The sequence below is a fragment of the Xenopus tropicalis genome, chromosome 2 (assembly GCF_000004195.4).
Source record: "Xenopus tropicalis strain Nigerian chromosome 2, UCB_Xtro_10.0, whole genome shotgun sequence".
NCBI lineage: Eukaryota > Metazoa > Chordata > Amphibia > Anura > Pipidae > Xenopus > Xenopus tropicalis.
Window position 1 is genome coordinate 31,150,654 of NC_030678.2, and position 23,654 is coordinate 31,174,307.

Genomic DNA, 23,654 nt, shown 5'->3' on the forward strand with positions numbered 1-23,654 from the left:
ACAGGTGCAATCAGCTCTCGGGGCCATTCATTTGCTGACCCAGCCAGCAACCTAGGTCTGGAGGACATTATCCGCAAAGCACTAATGGGCAACTTTGATGATAAATCAGAAGATCATAGTGTACTGGTGGGTGTAGCACAAGGGAACCCATCGGGGACACAGAACAGCGAAGCACGCAGAGAAGAGGCAAACCCATCACCTAATTCAGGTTGGCATTTAAGGGGAAATAGGCATCTTTTCTGCCAGTGTAAGATGGATAACTTGCTGCATGTAGTAGCCAAGTGAATGGTGTTTGATGTCTCCTGTGTCTCCAGAAAAACAAACATCAGTTGGGCAGGTCACATGGTTGAACAGGTGGAGATTCTGGACTGATTGGTCCATTCTTGCTCACCACCCCCTTTTGATGTAGCTCCCTGTAGCTTCAAAATTGGTGCCCATTTATTAATTTCTGGTTTTGAGGCAAGTTTTGGATGCACAGAGATTTTTTATTTCAAGAGAGGTTTATTTCAAGCAGAGCCTCCTGCAGGCCAGCAATCCACCTGCTCAGCAATGTCCCTTCCTGTCTGTCGGTCCTTCCTGAGAGAGATGCAGAGAGGTGCAACCAGACACATTTCAAGCACAGCCTCCTGCAGGCCAGCAATACATCTGAGGCTGCCAAATAGCCAATCACAGGTCCTTATTTGGCATCCCAAATATTTTTTTTTAATGCTTGTGTGGCTCACCAACACGTTTCAAATCTAATTGTGGCTCACTTGTAAAAAGCTTGGTGATCCCTATTCTAAGGGCTCATTAGAAATCGGGGTTTGCATAGGATAATATCATTACCGTTTATGATACAGCGTCAGTAAGTGGCAGATGTTCCAAGGTAATGTATGAAAATGCTACATTTCCAAAAGAATGCTGGGAGTAATACATGCCCTCCCAATTAACAGAATAAGCTAAAAACAATGATTGTAAAGCAAGAATACTGAAAGACTAGATGGATTGCCATCAGGCTATAGGCTTTTGAAGCTTTACATTTATTACATTATAAAGTTACCTTTAATGCTATTATATAAGAACTTATTGGTGGGGGCAGAGTAATAACGTGACGTGTGTGACAATCCACCATACACCCAATGAATATTGTATGAAATTTAGTCAGTAATTTTAATAACGAGATTGGCTACTGTGTGTCTCAGGACCTGGATTAACAGCTGCCCATGTTACTAGGTCAGATGCATTCTTATGAGCACACCCTATATACTTACACTGTAGTTCCAGGGTTTCTTACTTGTTGCTCCCTCCGCTAGTAAGCAATGGAGGTTATCAGTCCATTCAGTGGAAGGGCCCTTGGTTCTTTAAATGAACACTTATACTAAAGTACGAGAGCATGATGTGGAAGAGCAGATATGATTTTCATTTCAACATAAGCTCAGCTTATGTGGCTTCTGCTGATAGTTCTTTGGCCATTTAGGATCAGTTTGTATCAGTATGTACTTTAGTACAATTGTTCCTTTAAAGAGAAATGGTTTGAACAAAGAATTTTCCTTTAATAATGTCAATATGACGTGTAATGCGTCCCTGTGTCGATTCTACTGGCCTGTTACAATTTGGGAGAGAAACAGTTTTGGCTGCATGGTTGGACTGGGCCGGCGGGGCACCGGGAAAAAACCTGGTTGGCCCCACTGGCCCAGACCCGATCCCTGCCGGAGCTCCCCCGTTTCACTCATCTCCCTCCCCCGACGCACTGAAGGTAAGTTTAATTAATGTGCGCTCCGGGGAGGGTGGCGGGGGGCCCTGCAGGGGTTATGGGGGGGTGCAGAGGCCCCAGAGACGGCAGTCCCAATGGGCCCTGTACCCCCACAGTCCGACACTGTTTTTCTGTACTAGTGCCAGCTGTCATTGGCTTATAGGATAGCTGGCATTCTACGGGCTAGAAACAGACTAGGGTTTAGTATTAATAAATGAGAGGTCCATTTATGTATTATTACTGTGACTGCACATTTCAGCCTTGCACAAGGCTTTAACGTCTGGACTTAATGTTCTCCAGTAGAGCCGACACAGCCGGATGTTACACCATATTGTATTTATTATTGTACAGCAGGACTCTCCTGCCCTCAAACAATCTAGTCCTATTTACTTAGCCCTTTCCTACTTCCTTATATACAAAGTTCTCCATGTTACAGGCGGAGGAACCCACAAGCAAAAGTTGATAAGCAAATATGGCAGTCGCAAAACGAAGTCACCCATATCTGGCAGTCAGACTTACTTGGGGGCTGAACGGCCCTCTTCTGTCTCCTCTGTTCATTCCGAAGGAGATTACAGGCAGGCTTCAGCATGGGCCTGGGAAGACCGACCTTCTTCCACAGGTGAGACAGTACGTTATGGGTCAGGTTTTAGCCAAATCCCTACAAGCGTGCACATTCTGTGCTTACAGATAAGTACATTTTGGCTAGCTTTGTGCCACGAGTAACAGGGTACCAATACTTATGAATGATAAGTAAATCTCTGGTTTATGCTAGGATATTCACTAAACAATTATTGAGCCAAGTGGACCTTTCTGGTGCTCAGTGTCGGTTCCAGTACTTTATATTGTCCTCTGCTATTCAAGAGATTCTGGGTCAGATTGCAAAGCCGCATGAGAGTCACCTTAAGAGCAGCTTTTTACATTTGAAGACCAAAAGATTGGGGTGTTCTCCTTTCATGATAATTCTGATGCTTGATCAATGGAGGTGCCAACTGATTTCCAAAGCCTACTGCCACAATAAATGGGGCAATTCCCTATTTAAAACCAGCAAAATAGATTGGTATTATTGTTTTTGCTTTTGCATTAGGATACATGAGCATATGGATTTACCTCCTGTTGCAGCTGCCTCATTTCACCCAATACAAGTAAATTATTGGCCACAGTTTGTCACCTTGGTCAGGTTTTACATGTAACCAGTGTCGAACTGAGATGGCAGGGGCCCACCAGAAAACCCTGAACGATAAGCCCACTCTCAAAACTTTAATTCCTCCTCTCCTCCCTCAATTTCTTTATTATCCTAGTCACTTTTCTCTACAGACAATACTCTATTCTTCCATCTATCAAGCTTCCTTCTTCCCATACAGAAATAGGGAATGACTATGAAATAGGCTAAATAGCTAGAAGCAAGAGGGCCCACTGACACCTGGGCCCACCGGGAGTTTTCCTGGTGGGCGAGTCCGACACTGCATGTAACCACAGCATCCCCTGGAACATTGCAGGAGACGCTACAATTGTAACTCATTGCTCTATGTATTTTTGTTGACAGGGATGGGGGATTGATGAGTGTTCTGTTTTACTTTTTTTTAGGTTCAACTCAGTTTCCATACAATCCTCTAACCATGGGAATGCTGAACAGCACACCACCATCCTCTATGTCCTGTGCCCCCACGTCCATGACTCAGACCTCTGCGCATCAGCAGAGCCGCATCTGGGAGCGGGAGCCTGCGCCTCTCCTTTCTGAACAGTATGAAACTCTGTCAGACAGCGATGAGTGAAAGGGGTGAGACATTGCGCACAGCCTAGTCTGTGTGTCCAGATGTCCCTTCCTGTCTGTCGGTCCTTTCTGAGAGAGATGCAGAGAGGAGCAACCAGACACATGGAAGATGGAGCAGGAAATCTGAAGCCGTGTACAAATGATGATAAAATACAAGCACTGGCCTGCTTGGCTGGTTAGGAGAATGTAATTAATAAAGCCCAGGCTCTTCATAAAATATGTAAAGAAGTTTTAAAGAGAGAAATGGACAATTATCAATTTACACTTGTTTGTAAAGAAAACCTTAATGTCTTTAAATCATTCTTCTGTAAATATTTGCAGTGTTTTTTTTTTTCTTTGCTCTAGTAACTGGTGTATGTATGGTTCAATTGGGGCAGTGGCTCCCGAGGACATTTATTTTGTATAATTTTTTCTCAAACCGTGCTAAATTTACTTCCTGGGGTCAGAGGTCAGACCCTAACCATGTTCTTTAGTCCCACCCCTTAAGATGAAAGGCCTAGTACAATTTAGGGCTTCATCCTCACTCGTTCTGCCCCATAAGGGAGATTTATTAACACAGTATTCCGCTAACGGCTCTGGTTATTCTGCCTTCCCACTAGCCCATTGCAAGCAGAACATCTCAGCATCAACCATTTGTGCACTGTTTGCGAAGCAGAGGTTCTCCCCTTTATAGCAGAACTGTGAGTGAAGCTTTCCTGCACTAGCAATGACCATTGCAAAACTCAATGTCTGTGAATTTTAGGTTCTGGGTTTTTATCCACTGCAGGAACACGTCCCCCAGGGTAAATAGTTGTGTATAGATGGGATTGTTACCAATCTTTATGCTGTCAGGTTGGTAGCTTTTAAATGCTTTTTTTTTCTCCTAACAATTTCATTTAATTATGTTCATGGATTGTAATAAAAACTGGTTTCCTGCAGAATAATACACATTATGCTTCTTGTGAATTTCACTTGTCCTTATCTGTAAACCTGAGACACAGGGCAGGATCTTGGGGTGGACTGTTCTCAGGGTTAGGGTGGTGGAAAGGGTACTTTTTCGGTACTTTAAGCGGCAGCTGGACTTTTCCAATAAAACTCAGCCGACAGTTTGTGTTTAGGAGTGGTTGCACTTGATCAGGTGACTGCCGCCTCACATACTTACTCACAACTCCAGAATCGCCTATGGACATCAAATGGAGGGGGGGCACTAAGTGTGATAAACTAAAAAAATATTTTTATTCAACTTTTAAAATACAATTACAGCATATTGGATGAATAAATGCTTCCAGCAAGCTAAAACCCCTTTGGCCTCAATATATTTCATGCTGAAGTAGCACTCCAGGTGGACACAGAGGGTACTACACTTCCTACATGTAACCATTTAATTACTGAACTACACAGACTTACAAAGCATAGATTATGAGTAAAAATACAGCAGTTAATTTCAGTCACAATTCATTCCATATCAGTCAGATAATTCATTAAAACCAAATGGGAAACTTGTTCCACATTCAAAAATCCAATTTTGTTCTCTTTGTAGAATTTTTACCCGCACATGTGCAGTTACCCATAGCAACCTATAAAATGCTTGATTTTGAACAGACAACCAATATTTGCTACCTGCTTATTGGTTGCTATGGGTTTCTGCTCCTGGGCAAACAGTGCCTCTTATTACATTACCCCCTTAGACCTCTCTCTCTCTTGAATATAGTATCACCCACTAGTTGCATTCCCTTGAAACTCAGTACACTCGGATCACATTTGGCCAAACATAATAAAATCCTAAACTTTGTATATCTTCCCTGTATGAAATGCCATGAAACTAATACTTTTACCCAAAAAACTTGCAAGCTATATACAGCCACCATACCCATGATTAGCCACAGAAACACTACTACATTCTTGTGGTTCCTCCCAATTCAGAATTTGGGGCCAGAATACTCATGATAACTTGTCTCTGCTCAGTAACTTCATTTTCTAAGCCGACCAACATCTCTAGACATTGCTTTTCTCACAAACCTAATTTACGGCCAACTGTATCTAGTCGGCTAAACTGAACAGCAGTTGGCGCTGTTTCATATTCATTATATTTTCAGATTTAACAATTGCTTTCAGTATTTCCATTTCTTTTCATGAGTTGCCTAATTCCAAAGTTTGGGGAGGGGAATATAACTGTACCCTGCTCTTATACTGCTGATTATACAAATAGCTGTGCTTGGTCATGTCATTTATGTTCTGTATATCAACAACCCAGAATATAATTTTTTTCCTAATGAGAAAACAAAATTCTAACCAACTTTGCAATATACATTCATTACAAAACTGTAATGGTTTTAGTTATTTGTATATATAATTGCTATTAAAAGCAGTGTTTGTCCTTTTCTATTCTCTGCCCTGGTGCCTCTGACTCTTGTACAACAATGTAACCCAAGGCAGCAGACTGACAGACCTGTCTCACTGGAGGAGACTGACCGTTGCAACATTGTTTAGGATTTCAGAAGATGCTGCTTTCAATAGCAATTACATTTACATTTTTTTTATGAATTCATTTTGTTAAATTGCTCAGAATGACTTTTTTTTTTCTTTTTTTATGCAAAAATGTATTTTTGAGGTTGATGTCCTTTAAAAGGGGAAGTTCACCTACGAGTTACCTTTTAGCATGTTACAGAATGGCCTATTCTTTGCAACTTTTTAATTGGTCATTTTTTTTTTCTGCCTCTTTTCAGCTTCTCAATTTGGAGTCACTGACCCCAACAGCCAAACTAGTATTGCTCTGTGAGGCTACAATAATATTGTTTTTGTTACTGTTTATTACTTATCTTCTTGTTTAGGCCCCCTTACTATACATGTTCAAGCTGCTTCCTGGTAGGCAGGGTAAATTGGACCTTAGCAACTGAACCGTAGCAACTTGCTGAAGTTCCAAATTTGAAAAGCTGGTCAAAAACCTAAATAATTAAAAAAAAAAAAAACCATCACGAAGACCAATGACAATTTTTCTCAAAATATCAGTGTCTACACCATACTAAAAGTTAAGTTAAAGGTGACCTACACCTTTAAGAGATAGCCAACCCAATGGTTATGGCAGGAGGCTGCTTCAAACACCAGTCACCCGTGTTGGGAACAGAAAATGCAGGCAGTGGGCTCTGTTCTGTTGGACTTGGTTGGACAGTTGCACTAATCCTGGTTAAAAAGTTATACATTTCCAGACAGACTAATGCTGGAAAGGTCTATGGTACATTTGGCCATACAGTTATTTGGAAAGCTGCTTAAAGTTTCCTAAGGTTTTGGTAGAGTTTGTGACAAAGTGGAAGTTTAGGGGGCTTGCAGTCAATGTGAGGCTGAAATTACAAAGCACAGGAAGCCAAAGCTACATAATTATGTTCAGGTTGTTTAAATGTTCTGGGTTTGGTATTACCCCAGTGGTACTGCTTAAACCCTTGTTTTTCCAGCCAATGAAAAGCACCCGGTTGGAGGCACATAGAGCAGTAATGGGGAAACAACCCAGGAGCACGTTACGAGTGGTGTTAGACATTCCATTTGGCAGTCCAACTAACAAGTCTTGGTTTGGCTGATTATTCCCATATCCTTGCGCCTTTCTAAGGCCATGGAGCTTCTTCTAATACCCTTGTATTTTTACAACGGTTGGTACAGTATTTTTTTTACAAGGCGCAGGTCTCATTGAGTGAAATGAGAGATGACCACTAAGCACTGATTATAACTAATGGCATCACTAAGAACTATTTATATAGTGAATAATATTTGATTGCCCTTTGGACAAAGAGAGAAAAAGATAAAAAACTTGGCCATGCAATTATTTTAGTCTTGAGAGCCCAGCCAAACTAAGATGGAGCAGGGAAGTTTGAAACTTACAGAAGGATGGGATTTCTCTAAGGGTTTGTTAGTGGGCTTTACTATAGCCCTAATTTATTAATCAAAGCGTCTGTTATTTGTCATGAACTTCAGGAAGTGTAGAGGAGCTGTGGTCAAGTGCATATATTTGATTGCCCTTTGAATCTATCCCAAACATGAGCTTTATGCTGGGGAACAGATGGCATGCAAGTTGTCAAAGGGCAATCAAATATATTCACTGGCCCAGAGCTCCTCTTCACTTCCTGCAGTTCAGCTGAACCCCAGAGAAATTCTATTCTTCAGTAAAATCCAAACTTCCCTGCTCCATCTTAGTTTTGCCGGACTCTCCAGACTATGATAATTGCGTGTCCAAGTTTATCTCTTTGTCCAATCAAAATACTCTGTCCATTCTACTGTTGCAAGCAGGAACAGGTGACATAAGGGCCACATAGCATATCCTCATACCTTACAGCCAATGTGTTTATAAAGGTGCCAGGTGGATTAGGGAGAAGGGGGTACAGGTATGTGCAGTGGGTTGATTTGTTGCACTGCTGGAGTACTGGTACTTATTGCTGTGTGTTGTGGGATTTGTAGACTGAAAATGTTCTATATATATATAGATCTTTGGTGTCTGGATGAAGGATATTGAAAGGGAAAGGTTGTTGGGGGGTGCTGGAGTAAGAATCCATGACAAAATGAATGAACGGTTAGACTGCAGAGCCTGTTTGCGCCACTGCCTAGACTTGGACCCCTGTAACAGTGGCCGTGCAGGCACTGACATTAGTTTTGGTGCATAATTGGCGCATGTGTGGCAGGACACAAGGCGACCAATATCGGTAAAAGGCTTGGATATCGGGCGCTTCATCGATTGGGTAGGATTAAATATTTTGCTTTGGCGCCTTTAAAGTACTGCTGAACTGTCACATAGGGGTAAAGAATTCCTTTGTTTTTACCTGCATATCTGACGATTCAGCTCTTTACATTAGTAGGGTGGATAAACGATCCTAAGAAATGATCTTAGATCTTTAAATTAGATCCGCAACATCCCCTAAGAGCAGCCCCCGGAATTGTTTTACTGAGGCGCTCAGCTGGCCTGGCTGCAATACCCCTGCAAGTGCTTGGTGGGCCCCACAGCAAAATCATTGTAGAATCCTCTAAATATTAGGAGGATCCTGTAAGTGATTATCAGTCAGTGCCTATAGCTCAAGAGTCCCCCCAAATGTTACTAGACCTGCTTCTTCTGCTGTTATACCCCAGTAAGTGCTCATGTGTTACTGTGTTCTAGAAATGAAAACTTTATTTTGCCTCTTGGTAGGTCCCTGGTGAGTATATGTGTATAAGAGTTCCGCACACACAGGGGCTTGATACAAAAGAAAAAAAAATGTATTAAAAAAATAGCAACGTTTTGAGCACGACCAGTACTCTTCGTGAGTGAAAAACCTGAGTGTTCCCTGAGGAAGAGCACTGGTCGTGCTCAAAACGTTGGAATTTTTTCAATAAAAAATGTTTTTCTTTTGTATCAAGCTCCTGTGTGTGTGCGGCACTCTACTATTATATTTTTTGTTTTTGACCTGCACCAAGGGCATTTGGACTTAGGGTGTGCTCCTCTCTGTGTAATATTCAGTTTGGACAGACTGACTGTGATCTGATAGGGTCACATGATTATCTGAAATTGCACCCTGTGAGGAGATGGGCGCCCACACAGTTTGTATGGTTGACATTGGCCAAACTACACAAGCAAAATAGAGGCCCGTATTGTCACTTTAAGTGTGTTGAACCAGAAACGCCATGTTAAAAATATAAGATTGTACTAAATGTTTTGTTCTTGCACAATGAATGCAGCTCAGCAGCTTAGCAGGAGAACAAAATGAGCGCTCTTCCATTTCTGAGCCTTTCAATTCTGAGTGAATCCACATCGTGCAGCTTTGGTAAGTGCCACAAGCAGTTCTTTGTATTTGTCATCCCTAATGCACAGATACAATGCACACCTAAACCCCCCGCAGGGGCCCCTGTCCAATCTCCTCCCCTTAAAGCATATGTGAAACACGTCGGGGAGGACATCAGAGGCCAGAGGAAGCAGCAATAGGGTCGTGTCTAGGCCGCTGGGGCCCACCGGGTATTTTCCCAGTCTGACCCTGAGTATTGCCTTGATAAAGAAGGTTCTTACGCACACAGATTGCATTTACATTTACAGAAGATTTGCAATTAATGTATATTATATAAATGCATACAAATACATTCTTTCATTTGGCAAAATAGGACTTGTTGATTAAAATCCACTTTAAATGATTGATAATAGCGTTTTATAACTCTTACTTGACTGAACAGAAAACACATACATTTCTAGATGGGAACTTTGCCTTTGAATCACATTTCACATATTATACAGGTATGGGATCTGTTATCTGGAAACCTGTTATCCAGAAATCTCTGAATTACAGAAAGCCAGTCTCCCTTAGACTCCATTTTAATCAAATATTTAAAAATTTAAAAACTGATTTCCTTTTTCTCTGTAATAATACAACAGTACCTGTAATTGATCCCAACTACAATATAATTAATCCTTATTGGATGCAAAAAATTCCTATTGGGTTTAATTTATGTTAATTCAATTTTTTAGTAGACTTAAGGTATGGAGATCCAAATTACGGAAAGACCCCTTCTGGAATACCCTTGGTCCCAACCATTCTGGATAATGGGTCCTATACCTGTAGATGGATCTTTCGTTACCAATTCCTCAATGACTATATCAAAAACCTTGCACTATAGTTTTTTACAGGGTGCACAATGTATTGGTTTATCATTAAATTTTAGGGAAAGATACCTAAATAGCACATCTTAAGTTAATAAAATGTAACTTTTACTAGATATTTATTTTAAAATGGGGCAATTAAATGGGCTAGAGAAAGAGATTTTTTTTTTATTTTTTTTTAAATCTATCGCTTTCTTTTTTCCATTTTGTTTTTTGTTTTTTTTTTGCTCCTTTTTTAAATAAATATCAATTGCAAGTTACAATTTTATTTATTCAAGGTCTTCAATTTAGGGTGCATCTTTCCTATAATTGATTGATAAACCATTCTATGGGTTTTCAACAATCAGGTTGTCAATTAAGCACCTTTCTTGTTTGCTTACTGATTGCTATGATCAGTGATCAGTGTGCAGTTTAAACACAATAGCTGGGAAAAAAATAAATAAGTAACATATGTTTTTAGAATGCCACTATATTACTGGCAATCTTAAATTGCCTTACCCTTTGAGTATGCATTTCCTATATGAAAACACTTATACGGTATTTTGTATATTTATTTTTATTTTTTCCATTTGTGGGCTATGCCCTCTTCTCTACCTCATCATTAGAATTTATATTAAAAGGATGACGGATATGAGCCATCAGTGGGCTTGGAGATTATTATGGCCATCTCCCGAATAAGAAAATCAAGCATGGATTGATGTAATATAAAGATGGAATATTTATTGTATAAATCAGTACACAATAAAGATTTCTCAGATGCAGTCGTTAGAAGATGCTGTTGTCCATGAAGAAGAGAACGTAGAGGGCTGCCATCGGGACCACGATGTTATGTGGGGGGCCCAAGGATGTTAAATAGGCCCCCTTTGCCCCAAACCCTCCCCCGACGGCTGCCTTCTTCTGTTCTCTTAGCGCTTCATTCCTAAGGAGAGATTGTTCAGCGTTATTCATGGAGTAGGTGAGTATATAACAATTCTGTCATTTGTTCGTTTCTACTGTTTGCATTAATAGTTTTTGTCATTGCGTGTTTTATATCACGCTTTCTTTGCTGCTGATGTAAAGGACAATTACAACTATCTAATAATAACGTGTTCTCCCATCTCAGCTTGTTTGTCTTTCCCGTAGATTTAGCCCAGTTTAGTGACCTCTGCCCTAATACAAGTCTTTATTATTGGTGGCTTTAGTATCGAATGATTTTGTTTGTAGCAAAGCAAGAGAATATTGTATAACCGGGAGCAGTAGATGGTTATAGTCAATGTATCGTGTGACATATAATGAGGATGAGCAGTTCCCCTTACCTCTGTGCAGCTGTTGCGCAATATTCTTCTGCACCCCCCTTTCACCCCTGATCTCTCCGATGAAAGGGTGTGACAGAAGTTGCCTTGCAGACGGTCTTCTAGATGGATCTTTCTGCAGGCACTCTGAAATAAAGAAATGGAACTCGTCGCTCCTGGAACAAAGAAAAGGTGGCAAAATATTATATATTATAATTGTTCATGTTACATAATAGCTCATTTCCCAGAGTTCACACGTTTAACAGTCTGTTAATAGAATCAGCACAGCCAAGTGCCCTATATACCCCATTATCCTCCCTTTAAAGTGCCTCGCTGCCTTGTAAATCATTGTGGTGGCGTCTCCCTGATCCTGCCACTCTGTACCCAATCACAACACAGGCAGATAGGGGCTGTTTAAGACAGCAATAGAGGGTGAGCCCATTCCCTTCTAAAGGTTCAACTGCTCTGCCTGAAATGGGGTTCTGTTGTGCTTACTTACGAACCCTGAATTATTAGGGTACATTTACCTGTGACCAAAATACTGTCTCTCTGGTTTTGCCAATATCTTAGCCTGGCTTGTATTGGCTGCCAGATACCAGCCGCAAGATCTCAAGCTCAGCACGAGAGTCTGCATTTGTGCATTGAAGAGCGACACATATTACACATCACCTTCACCCTTATTTCAGCCCGGACTGGGACACTTAATAGGCCCTGGCATTTCAAGTACATAGAGACCCAAACAGCCCAATAAATAGTGACTGGCTATGGCATCTTACAGCATTTATCTGCCCTCATTTACCCATTTATCCCTTTTCCCATCCTTACTTTACCTCATATCCCAATGTCCCCCTCACCATAACTTCTACCTTGCCTATTTCCCTACCTTTCCTACCTTTCCTGACTCTCTTTCTCATTCACACACCTTATTATACCCTTTCCATGTTCCCGCTCTCCCCTAACTGCCTATTCCATTTCCGCACCCTCTCCACCTCTTTTCTGTTTCCGTTTCCCTACCACCCCCTCACTGCCTTTTCCTATTCTAGTGAAAGTGACTCACCATTTGCCCCATGGTGTTAATGCTGGGATGGGACCGTGTGTTATCTTCTCAAGCAGCTTCTGTGGTGGAAGTTTGCTGAATGCTAGGATGTAAAGATACAACACAAAAATATGATGACTGATGAATACAACATTTGGGGCGATTCACTTAAATTCAAATTTTTAAGCTTTTTCGAATCCTGTAAATCTTGTAACTCAATTTTGTATGGGTTTTTTTTCTCAACTGACATACAAAAAATGAATTGGGAATCAGGAAATCAATTATTACAATTGTTTTAAAAACTTGTATCTTAAAATAGCTTAAAAATGGAAAATACACCTTTTATTGGCCTATACAGGAGCTTGCCTGGTTTTATCTGCCAGTTCTTTACATTTGTGTTTTCAAATTTTATTAAATGGGTACATTTTCAAGTTTGAAAAGTCAAATTCTGAAAAAATTTAAATTCCAGTTCTTTGCCTCAAAAAATGGTGTATTATGATAACAAAGCAAATTCAAATTTTAGTAAATTGGCCCCTTTGTTTTTAATAATTAATAATAATCTATGTTACGGTGTGACACATAAATGCCCCCTGACCATGCTACTAACAGTTCTACATGCAGTATAGTACATACGCGCACACACTAGGGTTTACTTACAGAGATGTCCCTCCGCCATTTCAATGGCTGCAATGCCGAGTGACCAGATGTCAGCCTGGATATGAAAATATGGGGAAAGACAGTTATTGGAAAAGAATATACACAGAGTACATGGACATAATTCCAGTTGCAGATGATTCAGATACTTCTGCTCCCTATCCACCCACACCCTGATAGTGATTCTATTTAGGATGCACAATAAGAAATCCATTAGAAGCCTATAATCAAGTAGTGAAGTGCTGTGTCTTTTATGTCTAGAAAATGACCCCAAACTGAGATTCTTGTGTGTTACATGGAGTGTAACATGCCCATAAAGCATAAGCAGTCATATGAAGTTGGTTTCTAATATTCTTGTGTCCTGCACCTAAAATGCATTTCACTCTCTCATTTCAGATTCTCTTATCACAGAAACCACTTTACAGCTCTACATTGTCTGTTACGAGAGGGGTAAGTAAAGTGAGTGGAAAATTCCATGCAGTTCACCGCGTGTAAGTGACATACATTTTATATAAAGGAGACTTAAACTCTAAACTAAATAGAGGGAAGACATCACAATACCTTATGGTCATACTCGAGGTCGTTGTTTCCAAAATTAGCCAGTACTTCTGGAGCCATGTATGTTATTGTCCCAGAAGTACTGCTGCTCTTTCCTCCGAAAGTGGCGAAGCCAAATTCGCCTGAAATTGTATAAGAAAAGCAGGAATGTTAATGTTCATTTAGAAATGCTAGCCACCAATAAACACCACGGAGAAAAAAATATCCTTGTGTTCAGAAGCGTCACTTACCGATCTTCACCTCTCCGAAGGAGGTGATTAAGATGTTGCCGGGCTTAATGTCATGGTGGATGACATTCTTTTTTTGCAGGTGGAAAAGGCCCTGAGAAATCAAGAAAGCAAAAGTAAGTATATAAATATTTTTGTACTCTTTAATTAGAAATATGCAGAATAGCACCAAGGAGTTCAACATGTGACCTACCGTGATGATGTTTTTGCAGATATAGGAGATCCACCTTTCTCCTAAGTGCTTTGAGGTGCCAATAAGGTCTTGTAAAGTGGCACCAGTGATAAACTCCGTAACAATCTAGAAAACAAATAAAGAATATTTGGTCAACTCTTTTATTTACCTAAAATTTTATTGGGAACCCCAGGAAAAGGCTTTGTGGCTTTAAGTCTTGGTGTGACTGCAATATCAGCTGCAACTGTTTCTCACCAAACTGGATCATGTTTACATCCAAAATGCTAACTTGTGTATTAGATCAGTATAAATTGGCATGTTGCTACGTAAATGTGTAACCTCTCCGAATAAACAGTTCCTTACCCAAAGTCCTTCTTCAGGTGGTGATGGTGTCCGTGAGGCCTGATGGTAATAAGCCCCATAGAAATCCACGATATTTTTGTGGCCTGACACCATTTGAAGGACTTCAACTTCCTTTTGGATTTCTTTTTGCTTCTAGTTTCAAACAAAAGGAACAATGTAAATTAAACAGATACAATAACAATTTCAAATACCCCAACCAAACTTGTTGTTATGAAAAATGACAGCTTTTTAAAATCCCTACATACGTATTGTATAATATGACGTAGACTCCTTAATTAAGTTCTTTAAAGGAACAGTAACACCAAAAAATGAAAGAGCTTTCAAGTAATAAAAATATAATGCACTGTTGCCCTGCACTGGTAAAACTGGTGTGTTTGCTACAGTAACACTACTATAATTTATATAATAAGCTGCTGTGTAGCCACGGGGGCAGCCATTTAAGCTGGAAAAAAGGAGAAAAGGCACAGGTTACATAGCAGATAACAGATAAGCTCTGTAGAATACAATAGTGTTTTATCTGTTATCTGCTATGTGCCTATGCCTTTTTTCCTTTGAATGGCTGCCTCCATGGCTACATAGCAGCTTATTTATATAAATTATAGTAGACTTTCTGAAGTAAACACACAACTTTTACCAGTGCAGGGCAGCAGCACATTATATTTTAGTTACTTTTATACACTTTCATTTTTTGGTGTTACTGTTCCTTTAATATTAAACTGTATTTGTTATTTTACAGTTACATAGTTATTAGGGACCAGGGTATTTCACTGACTGTATTTGGTTAACAAGTTCTCTTTCTACCGATAACCATAATGTAGGTATAACAAAAGGCTAATTAGTGTCTAATTACAGTAATCAGTAATCATGAAGACACATTACCTCTTGATCTTTCAGGATTACAATGGCCACCTCCATCCGTCTGTTTAGGTGCCATCCCTGTAACAAAAGTAGGAAAAGAAGCTCAGTGATTATTACTAACAAAACAGTATGGGAAAGCAAATAGATATACAGAAGCATGTAAATATGGAAAGGTTTATTGGCTGCTTCTGAAGCACAAGAAAAACACAGAAAGGACAGTACTCTAGAGGGAACAGCCATTGGACAGGATTACAGAGAAACCTAAAAGAGCACACACATTTTAACACAGAATAAAATATCTTACAGTGTAAATCACTCCGTTGGGGTCCTCTCCAATTGGTTTCCCCAATCTAAAATATCTCCCGGGCTCCTGAAAAATAACATTGAAAATGTGATAAACTAATATTATGCAGTTGGACAAATAACCTTTCTACCTTGTGAGAAGACTGGGGTCTGGAGAATTTAAGCCAAAATACAGTTTTACAGCTACTTACTGGGTATTTCTCAGCAAGTGAGATGGTGTTATTCCCCTGAGGAAGAAAAAAGGGATTTAATCAGAGCAACTCATTTTGTGAAACTGCCAACATTATATGTTGTAGAACAAGGAAAGGATTAATTTACTATGTGGTGCCAGTATGTTAGTTAAAGTAGTTTGGCTCATACATAGGATGTTTATAATGGACTGGCAGTTTTGTCTGGTACATCTTGGTTAAAACAGAGAACATTTTTGCTATATGAACCGAACCCTGAAGGTGCAGGTGCTTAAATATTTGCCCCTTTACAACTTTAGTTTAAGAAACAGGCCTGAACTTTACTTTGCTTATAGTTTAAATCCTCTCTATAAAAAGAATCCCTCTCTCCCACACAAGCTGAACCACTGGGCTTTGAGATTAGAGCAGCTCATTATCCAGAAGGATTGAAAATAGGGAAAGGCCCTTTAAATATAAATAAACCTCATTGAGACCCACCTCGTTGGTCGGAGGTTCCACTCGCTGTCTTTGGGAGATCTTGGGCCGGCAGGTGGTAGTGCCAGATTCCTGTGAAAGAAAATGTGTTGTTCTATAAACCGAACCCTCTTAAAGTAGAACTGCAACACCCAAATGTATATGTTTGTGCCCATAAATAAGGGGAGATAGAGCTTTGGAGCGGGCTTGATGGTTGTTATGTTTTGCAGTGTCCGTTCTTTTAAAACCCTCATTGCTCTGATTGCAGGAGTATTTAAAGTGAAGCCTGCCTTGATCTTGGCTTTAGTGTGCATGTTCTAGAAGGGCAATGGGAGATGTGGAAGACCTGAGCGGATGGCAATGGAGGCAAAAAGTGGTGCTCAACCACCCCACAGAGCCCTTGTGCATTTGACCTTCAGGTAAGAGTGGAATGGGGCCTACATAAGAGTTAGCATGATGCGGTTGGATAGGGGGCCTGCTCGGAGCCCAAATAGGTATTGAGAGAAAAAATATGAAATTAAGGTCAAACCTCCTTGAGGTCTTTCACACCCTCTTCGCTCAGTACCGAGCTCTCTTCCTGGCTGGTGTTGGTGCCAGTTTCTGTTGGTGACGCCTGGTAAATATAAATACAATTTCTCAACCGTCTCATTGAGAGCTTAAAAGTGTCAATAAAACATGTTATATTAGAACTATTCGGCTTCCTAGAGAAACGGTCACAATGGATTTTATGTAGCCGAATATTTTAATAATTGTGTTTCTCTTTTACATAATACAAAGGTTTGCTGGTTACCTCACAGATCTCAGGTTGAGGATCGTCACTTTCCTCCAGGGTTTCCTGGTTAAGAGAGAAAATGTTATAAGATCGCTCAGTTCAGTAAATAATATGATAAAATGATTGTTATGGTTATTTTCTGCTTACCTGATAATGGCAGGGGCTGGTGTCGGCGCTCGCCTGCACTATCCGTTCTTCCTCCTGGTTAAGTCAGAAAAAAAGATTTTAAAAATAATTTCATGGCTGCAGTAAAAACTGAGCCCTTTTAAACACATTGCCTGACGCAATGGTTCTGGGTGCAGACCAGGAAGAAGGCTGATGCCTTAATTTCTGGCCAAGTAGGTAGTGTCTAACAAATTGCCACCCCAAATCCAATCTGTATTTGATATTCTCTTAAAATATCTTTTTCTATTGTGATCTTATTATTTTGTCTTACCTGACAGATGTTCTCATCAGGGTTTTCGGGAGTCTTGCTTAAAATATAGGGTGATTTTTATTTGCCCGACACAGTGGTACTTATTTACTTATATAGGGTGAATGCCGGATGCGGTGACACATCAAAAAGCATTTAGGAACATAGAGTCGGATTCTTTGCCTGTGTTTATCCACAGCCGAGAATCTAGCACGTGTGGCAGTAGCCTATGAGTTAAAATGTATGAGTGTATGTAATCGTAGCAACCAATCATATTTTTTTTATTTTCTAATTTATACACGCTAGAAGAGCGGTAAGAAACAGATGCTGACTGGTTGGTATGGGCAACTGCATTTGAGCAAGTTAGCCTCAGTTACACTATGTTAGTAAATAAAAAATTTTTTACTGTTGGGTAAATATTATTATTCTTTACAGATACTATTCATGACCCCTGTAGCTCTAATACAAACGGAGCCCTTTTAAATACATTGAGACCCCTGCAAAATGTTTGGCCCATACCTCACAGGTGTTATCCTGAGGGACTCCGCTGTCATCCAATGATTCCTAGTTAAGAAAGAAAACCTCAGATCAGCAGAGAATATGATAAAAATGCATCTTTTTTATTCATTTGTAATTTTCTGCTTACCTCATAGTGGCAGGGGCTGGATTTGCTGCTCGCCTGCACTATCAGTTCTTCCTCCTGGTTAAGTCAGAAAGGAAGATTTTTAAAAATAATTTCATGGCTCCAATAAAAACTGAGCCCTTTTAAATAAATTGCCTGACGCAATGGTTCTGTATGCAGACCAGGAAGAAGGCTGATGCCAGTGTAGGGGCTAATTCGTGGCCTGTGTTTTTCTGATGGCCAAGATCAGCCCCCCTCCCATGTGGCATTAGTCTTAATTTCTGGCCAAGTAGGGGGTGCCTAACAAATTGCCACCCCAAAGCGAAACTCTAATTTGATATTCTCTTATAATATCGTTCTATTGTGACCCTATTATTTTCCCTTACCTGACAGATGTTCTCATCAGGGAATTCTTGAGTCTCCTGTTTGAAAAAAGGTAAGAAAAAGATATTACACATAGTAATATTTCTGTTTTTAAGAAGCTGATATACAGTCTTGCATAAAATATAGGGTGATTTTTATTTGCCCGACACAGTGGTACTTATTTACTTATATAGGGTCAATGCCGGATGCGGTGGCACATCAAAAAGCATTTAGGAACATAGAGTCGGATTCTTTGCCTGTGTTTATCCACAGCCGAGAATCTAGCACCTGTGGCAGGAGCCTATGAGTTAAAATGTATGAGTGTATGTAATCGTAGCAACCAATCATATTTTTTTTATTTTCTAATTTATACACGCTAGAAGACCGGTAAGAAACAGATGCTGACTGGTTAACTGAGGCTAACTAGCTCGAATTCAGTTGCCTACTCCAAACTATGTTAGTAATAATTTTCACGGTTGGGTAAATATTATTATTATTATCCTTTACAGATACTATTCATGACCCCTGTAGCTCCAATACAAACTGAGCCCTTTTAAATACATTGGGACCCCTGCAAAATGTTTGGCCCTTACCTCACAGGTGTTATCCTGAGGGTCTCCGCTGTCATCGAAACATTCCTGGTTAAGAAAGAAAACCTCAGATCAGCAGAGAATATTATAAAAATGAATCTTTTTCATTTGATTGTAATTTTCTGCTTACCTCATAGTGGCAGGGGTTGGTGTTGCTGCTCGCCTGCACTATCCGTTCCTCCTCCTGGTTAAGTCAGAAAAAAAGATTTTAAAAATAATTTCATGGCTCCAATAAAAACTGAGCCCTTTTAAATAAATTGCCTGACGCAATGGTTCTGGGTGCAGACCAGGAAGAAGGCTGATGCCTTAATTTCTGGCCAAGTAGGCCGTTCCTAACAAATTGCCACCCCCAAAGTGAATCTGCATTTGATATTGTGACCCTATTATTTTGTCTTACCTGACAGATGTTCTCATCAGGGTTTTCGGGAGTCTCCTGATTGAATAAAGGTAAGAAAAAGATATTGTACATTGTAATTTTTCTGTTTTAAAGAAGCTGATATACTGTCTTGCTTAAAATATAGGGTGATTTTTATTTGCCCGACACAGTGGTACTTATTTACTTATATAGGGTGAATGCCGGATGCGGTGACACATCAAAAAGCATTTAGGAACATAGAGTCGGATTCTTTGCCTGTGTTTATCCACAGCCGAGAATCTAGCACGTGTGTCAGGAGCCTATGAGTTAAAATGTATGAGTGTATGTAATCGTAGCCACCAATCATATTTTTTTTATTTTCTAATTTATACACGCTAGAAGACCGGTAAGAAACAGATGCTGACTGGTTGGTATGGGCAACTCCATTTGAGCAAGTTAGCCTCAGTTACACTATGTTAGTAAATAATTTTTACTCTTGGGTAAATATTATTATTCTTTACAGATACTATTCATGACCCCTGTAGCTCCAATACAAACGGAGCCCTTTTAAATATATTGGGACCCCTGCAAAATGTTTCGCCCATACCTCACAGGTGTTATCCTGAGGGTCTCCACTTTCATCCAAACATTCCTGATTAAGAAAGAAAACCTCAGATCAGCAGAGAATATGATAAAAATGCATCTTTTTCATTTGTTTGTAATTTTCTGCTTACCTCATAGTGGCAGGGGCTGGATTTGCTGCTCGCCTGCACTATCAGTTCTTCCTCCTGGTGAAGTCAGAAAGGAAGATTTTTAAAAATAATTTCATGGCTCCAATAAAAACTGAGCCCTTTTAAATAAATTGCCTGACGCAATGGTTCTGGGTGCAGACCAGGAAGAAGGCTGATGCCAGTGTAGGGGCTAATTCGTGGCCTGTGTTTTTCTGAAGGCCAAGATCAGCCCCCCTCCCATGTGGCATTAGTCTTAATTTCTGGCCAAGTAGGGGGTGCCTAACAAATTGCCACCCCAAAGCGAAACTCTAATTTGATATTCTCTTATAATATCGTTCTATTGTGACCCTATTATTTTCCCTTACCTGACAGATGTTCTCATCAGGGAATTCTTGAGTCTCCTGTTTGAAAAAAGGTAAGAAAAAGATATTACACATAGTAATATTTCTGTTTTTAAGAAGCTGATATACAGTCTTACATAAAATATAGGGTGATTTTTATTTGCCCGACACAGTGGTACTTATTTACTTATATAGGGTCAATGCCGGATGCGGTGGCACATCAAAAAGCATTTAGGAACATAGAGTCGGATTCTTTGCCTGTGTTTATCCACAGCCGAGAATCTAGCACCTGTGGCAGGAGCCTATGAGTTAAAATGTATGAGTGTATGTAATCGTAGCAACCAATCATATTTTTTTTATTTTCTAATTTATACACGCTAGAAGACCGGTAAGAAACAGATGCTGACTGGTTAACTGAGGCTAACTAGCTCGAATTCAGTTGCCTACTCCAAACTATGTTAGTAATAATTTTCACGGTTGGGTAAATATTATTATTATTATTATCCTTTACAGATACTATTCATGACCCCTGTAGCTCCAATACAAACTGAGCCCTTTTAAATACATTGGGACCCCTGCAAAATGTTTGGCCCTTACCTCACAGGTGTTATCCTGAGGGACTCCGCTGTCATCCAAACATTCCTGGTTAAGAAAGAAAACCTCAGATCAGCAGAGAATATGATAAAAATGAATCTTTTTCATTTGATTGTAATTTTCTGCTTACCTCATAGTGGCAGGGGCTGGTGTTGCTGCTCGCCTGCACTATCCGTTCCTCCTCCTGGTTAAGTCAGAAAAAAAGATTTTAAAAATAATTTCATGGCTCCAATAAAAACTGAGCCCTTTTAAATAAATTGCCTGACGCAATGGTTCTGGGTGCAGACCAGGAAGAAGGCTGATGCCTTAATTTCTGGCCAAGTAGGCCGTTCCTAACAAATTGCCACCCCCAAAGTGAATCTGCATTTGATATTGTGACCCTATTATTTTGTCTTACCTGACAGATGTTCTCATCAGGGTTTTCGGGAGTCTCCTGATTGAATAAAGGTAAGAAAAAGATATTGTACATTGTAATTTTTCTGTTTTAAAGAAGCTGATATACTGTCTTGCTTAAAATATAGGGTGATTTTTATTTGCCCGACACAGTGGTACTTATTTACTTATATAGGGTGAATGCCGGATGTGGTGACACATCAAAAAGCATTTAGGAACATAGAGTCGGATTCTTTGCCTGTGTTTATCCACAGCCGAGAATCTAGCACCTGTTGCAGGAGCCTATGAGTTAAAATGTATGAGTGTATGTAATCGTAGCCACCAATCATATTTTTTTTATTTTCTAATTTATACACGCTAGAAGACCGGTAAGAAACAGATGCTGACTGGTTGGTATGGGCAACTCCATTTGAGCAAGTTAGCCTCAGTTACACTATGTTAGTAAATAATTTTTACTCTTGGGTAAATATTATTATTCTTTACAGATACTATTCATGACCCCTGTAGCTCCAATACAAACGGAGCCCTTTTAAATATATTGGGACCCCTGCAAAATGTTTCGCCCATACCTCACAGGTGTTATCCTGAGGGTCTCTACTTTCATCCAAACATTCCTGATTAAGAAAGAAAACCTCAGATCAGCAGAGAATATGATAAAAATGCATCTTTTTCATTTGTTTGTAATTTTCTGCTTACCTCATAGTTGCAGGGGCTGGTGTTGGTGCTCGCCTGCACTATCCGTTCCTCCTCCTGGTTAGGTCAGAAATAAAGATTTTAAAAATAATTTCATGGCTCCAATAAAAACTGTTCCCTTTTAAATACATTGCCTGACACAATGGTTCTGGGTGCAGACCAGGAAGAAGGCTGATGCCAGTGTAGGGTCTAATTCGTGGTCTGTGTTTTTCTGAAGGCCAAGATCAGCCCCCCTCCCATGTGGCATTAGTCTTAATTTCTGGCCAAGTAGGCGGTGCCTACCTCCTTATCTGCCGTTTCAGCCCTGAAGGTTAGTGACAGATTGAACGATCTTTCGTGCAACCAATGGTCGCACGAAAGATCGCAGAATTGCCACGTGTGTTGCCACCTTTAGTCTTAGTTTCTTGCCAAGTAGGGGGTGCCTAACAAATTTCCACCCAAAAGCGAAACCCTAATTTTAAATTCTCTTATAATATCGTTCTATTGTGACCTATTATTTTGTCTTACCTGACAGATGTTCTCATCAGGGAAGTCTGGAGTCTCCTGAAAGGTAAGAAAAAGATATTGTACATTGTAATATTTCTGTTTTAAAGAAGCTGATATACAGTCTTGCATAAAATATTGGGTGATTTTTTATTTGCCCGACACAGTGGTACTTATTTACTTATATAGGGTCAATGCCGGGTGTGGTGACACATCAAAAAGCATTTAGGAACATAGGGTCAGATTCTTTGCCTGTGTTTATCCACAGCCGAGAATCTAGCACCTGTTGCAGGAGCCTATGAGTTAAAATGTATGAGTGTATGTAATCGTAGCCACCAATCATATTTTTTTTATTTTCTAATATACACGCTAGAAGAGCGGATAGAAACAGATGCTGACTGGTTGGTATGGGCAACTGCATTTGAGCAAGTTAGCCTCAGTTACACTATGTTAGTAAATAATTTTTACTCTTGGGTAAATATTATTATTCTTTACAGATACTATTCATGACCCCTGTAGCTCCAATACAAACGGAGCCCTTTTAAATATATTGGGACCCCTGCAAAATGTTTCGCCCATACCTCACAGGTGTTATCCTGAGGGTCTCCACTTTCATCCAAACATTCCTGATTAAGAAAGAAAACCTCAGATCAGCAGAGAATATGATAAAAATGCATCTTTTTCATTTGTTTGTAATTTTCTGCTTACCTCATAGTGGCAGGGGCTGGATTTGCTGCTCGCCTGCACTATCAGTTCTTCCTCCTGGTTAAGTCAGAAAGGAAGATTTTTAAAAATAATTTCATGGCTCCAATAAAAACTGAGCCCTTTTAAATAAATTGCCTGACGCAATGGTTCTGGGTGCAGACCAGGAAGAAGGCTGATGCCAGTGTAGGGGCTAATTCGTGGCCTGTGTTTTTCTGAAGGCCAAGATCAGCCCCCCTCCCATGTGGCATTAGTCTTAATTTCTGGCCAAGTAGGGGGTGCCTAACAAATTGCCACCCCAAAGCGAAACTCTAATTTGATATTCTCTTATAATATCGTTCTATTGTGACCCTATTATTTTCCCTTACCTGACAGATGTTCTCATCAGGGAATTCTTGAGTCTCCTGTTTGAAAAAAGGTAAGAAAAAGATATTACA

The 23,654-nt window shown here is 40.0% G+C and overlaps 1 protein-coding gene and 1 long non-coding RNA gene across 15 annotated transcripts in view; both read left to right on the plus strand.

The window, feature by feature from the left end:
• Window positions 1-4,432, plus strand: part of ncor1 (nuclear receptor corepressor 1) — a 101,127-nt gene extending 96,695 nt beyond the window's left edge. For 12 of the 14 annotated variants that reach the window (XM_031896061.1, XM_031896057.1, XM_031896060.1 and 9 more), the window contains 3 exons: window positions 5-208; window positions 2,169-2,351; window positions 3,317-4,432. In XM_031896061.1, the coding sequence (XP_031751921.1) occupies window positions 5-208; window positions 2,169-2,351; window positions 3,317-3,504 (575 nt within the window). In that variant the 3' untranslated portion in view covers window positions 3,505-4,432. 14 annotated transcript variants of the gene reach the window in all.
• Window positions 4,433-10,361: 5,929 nt separating this feature from the next.
• On the plus strand, window positions 10,362-17,195 carry LOC116408793. The gene is made up of 3 exons (XR_004221248.1): window positions 10,362-13,494; window positions 13,912-13,945; window positions 16,435-17,195. It is a non-coding gene; the product is annotated as an uncharacterized LOC116408793 (long non-coding RNA).
• The last annotated feature ends 6,459 nt before the right edge of the window (window positions 17,196-23,654 follow it).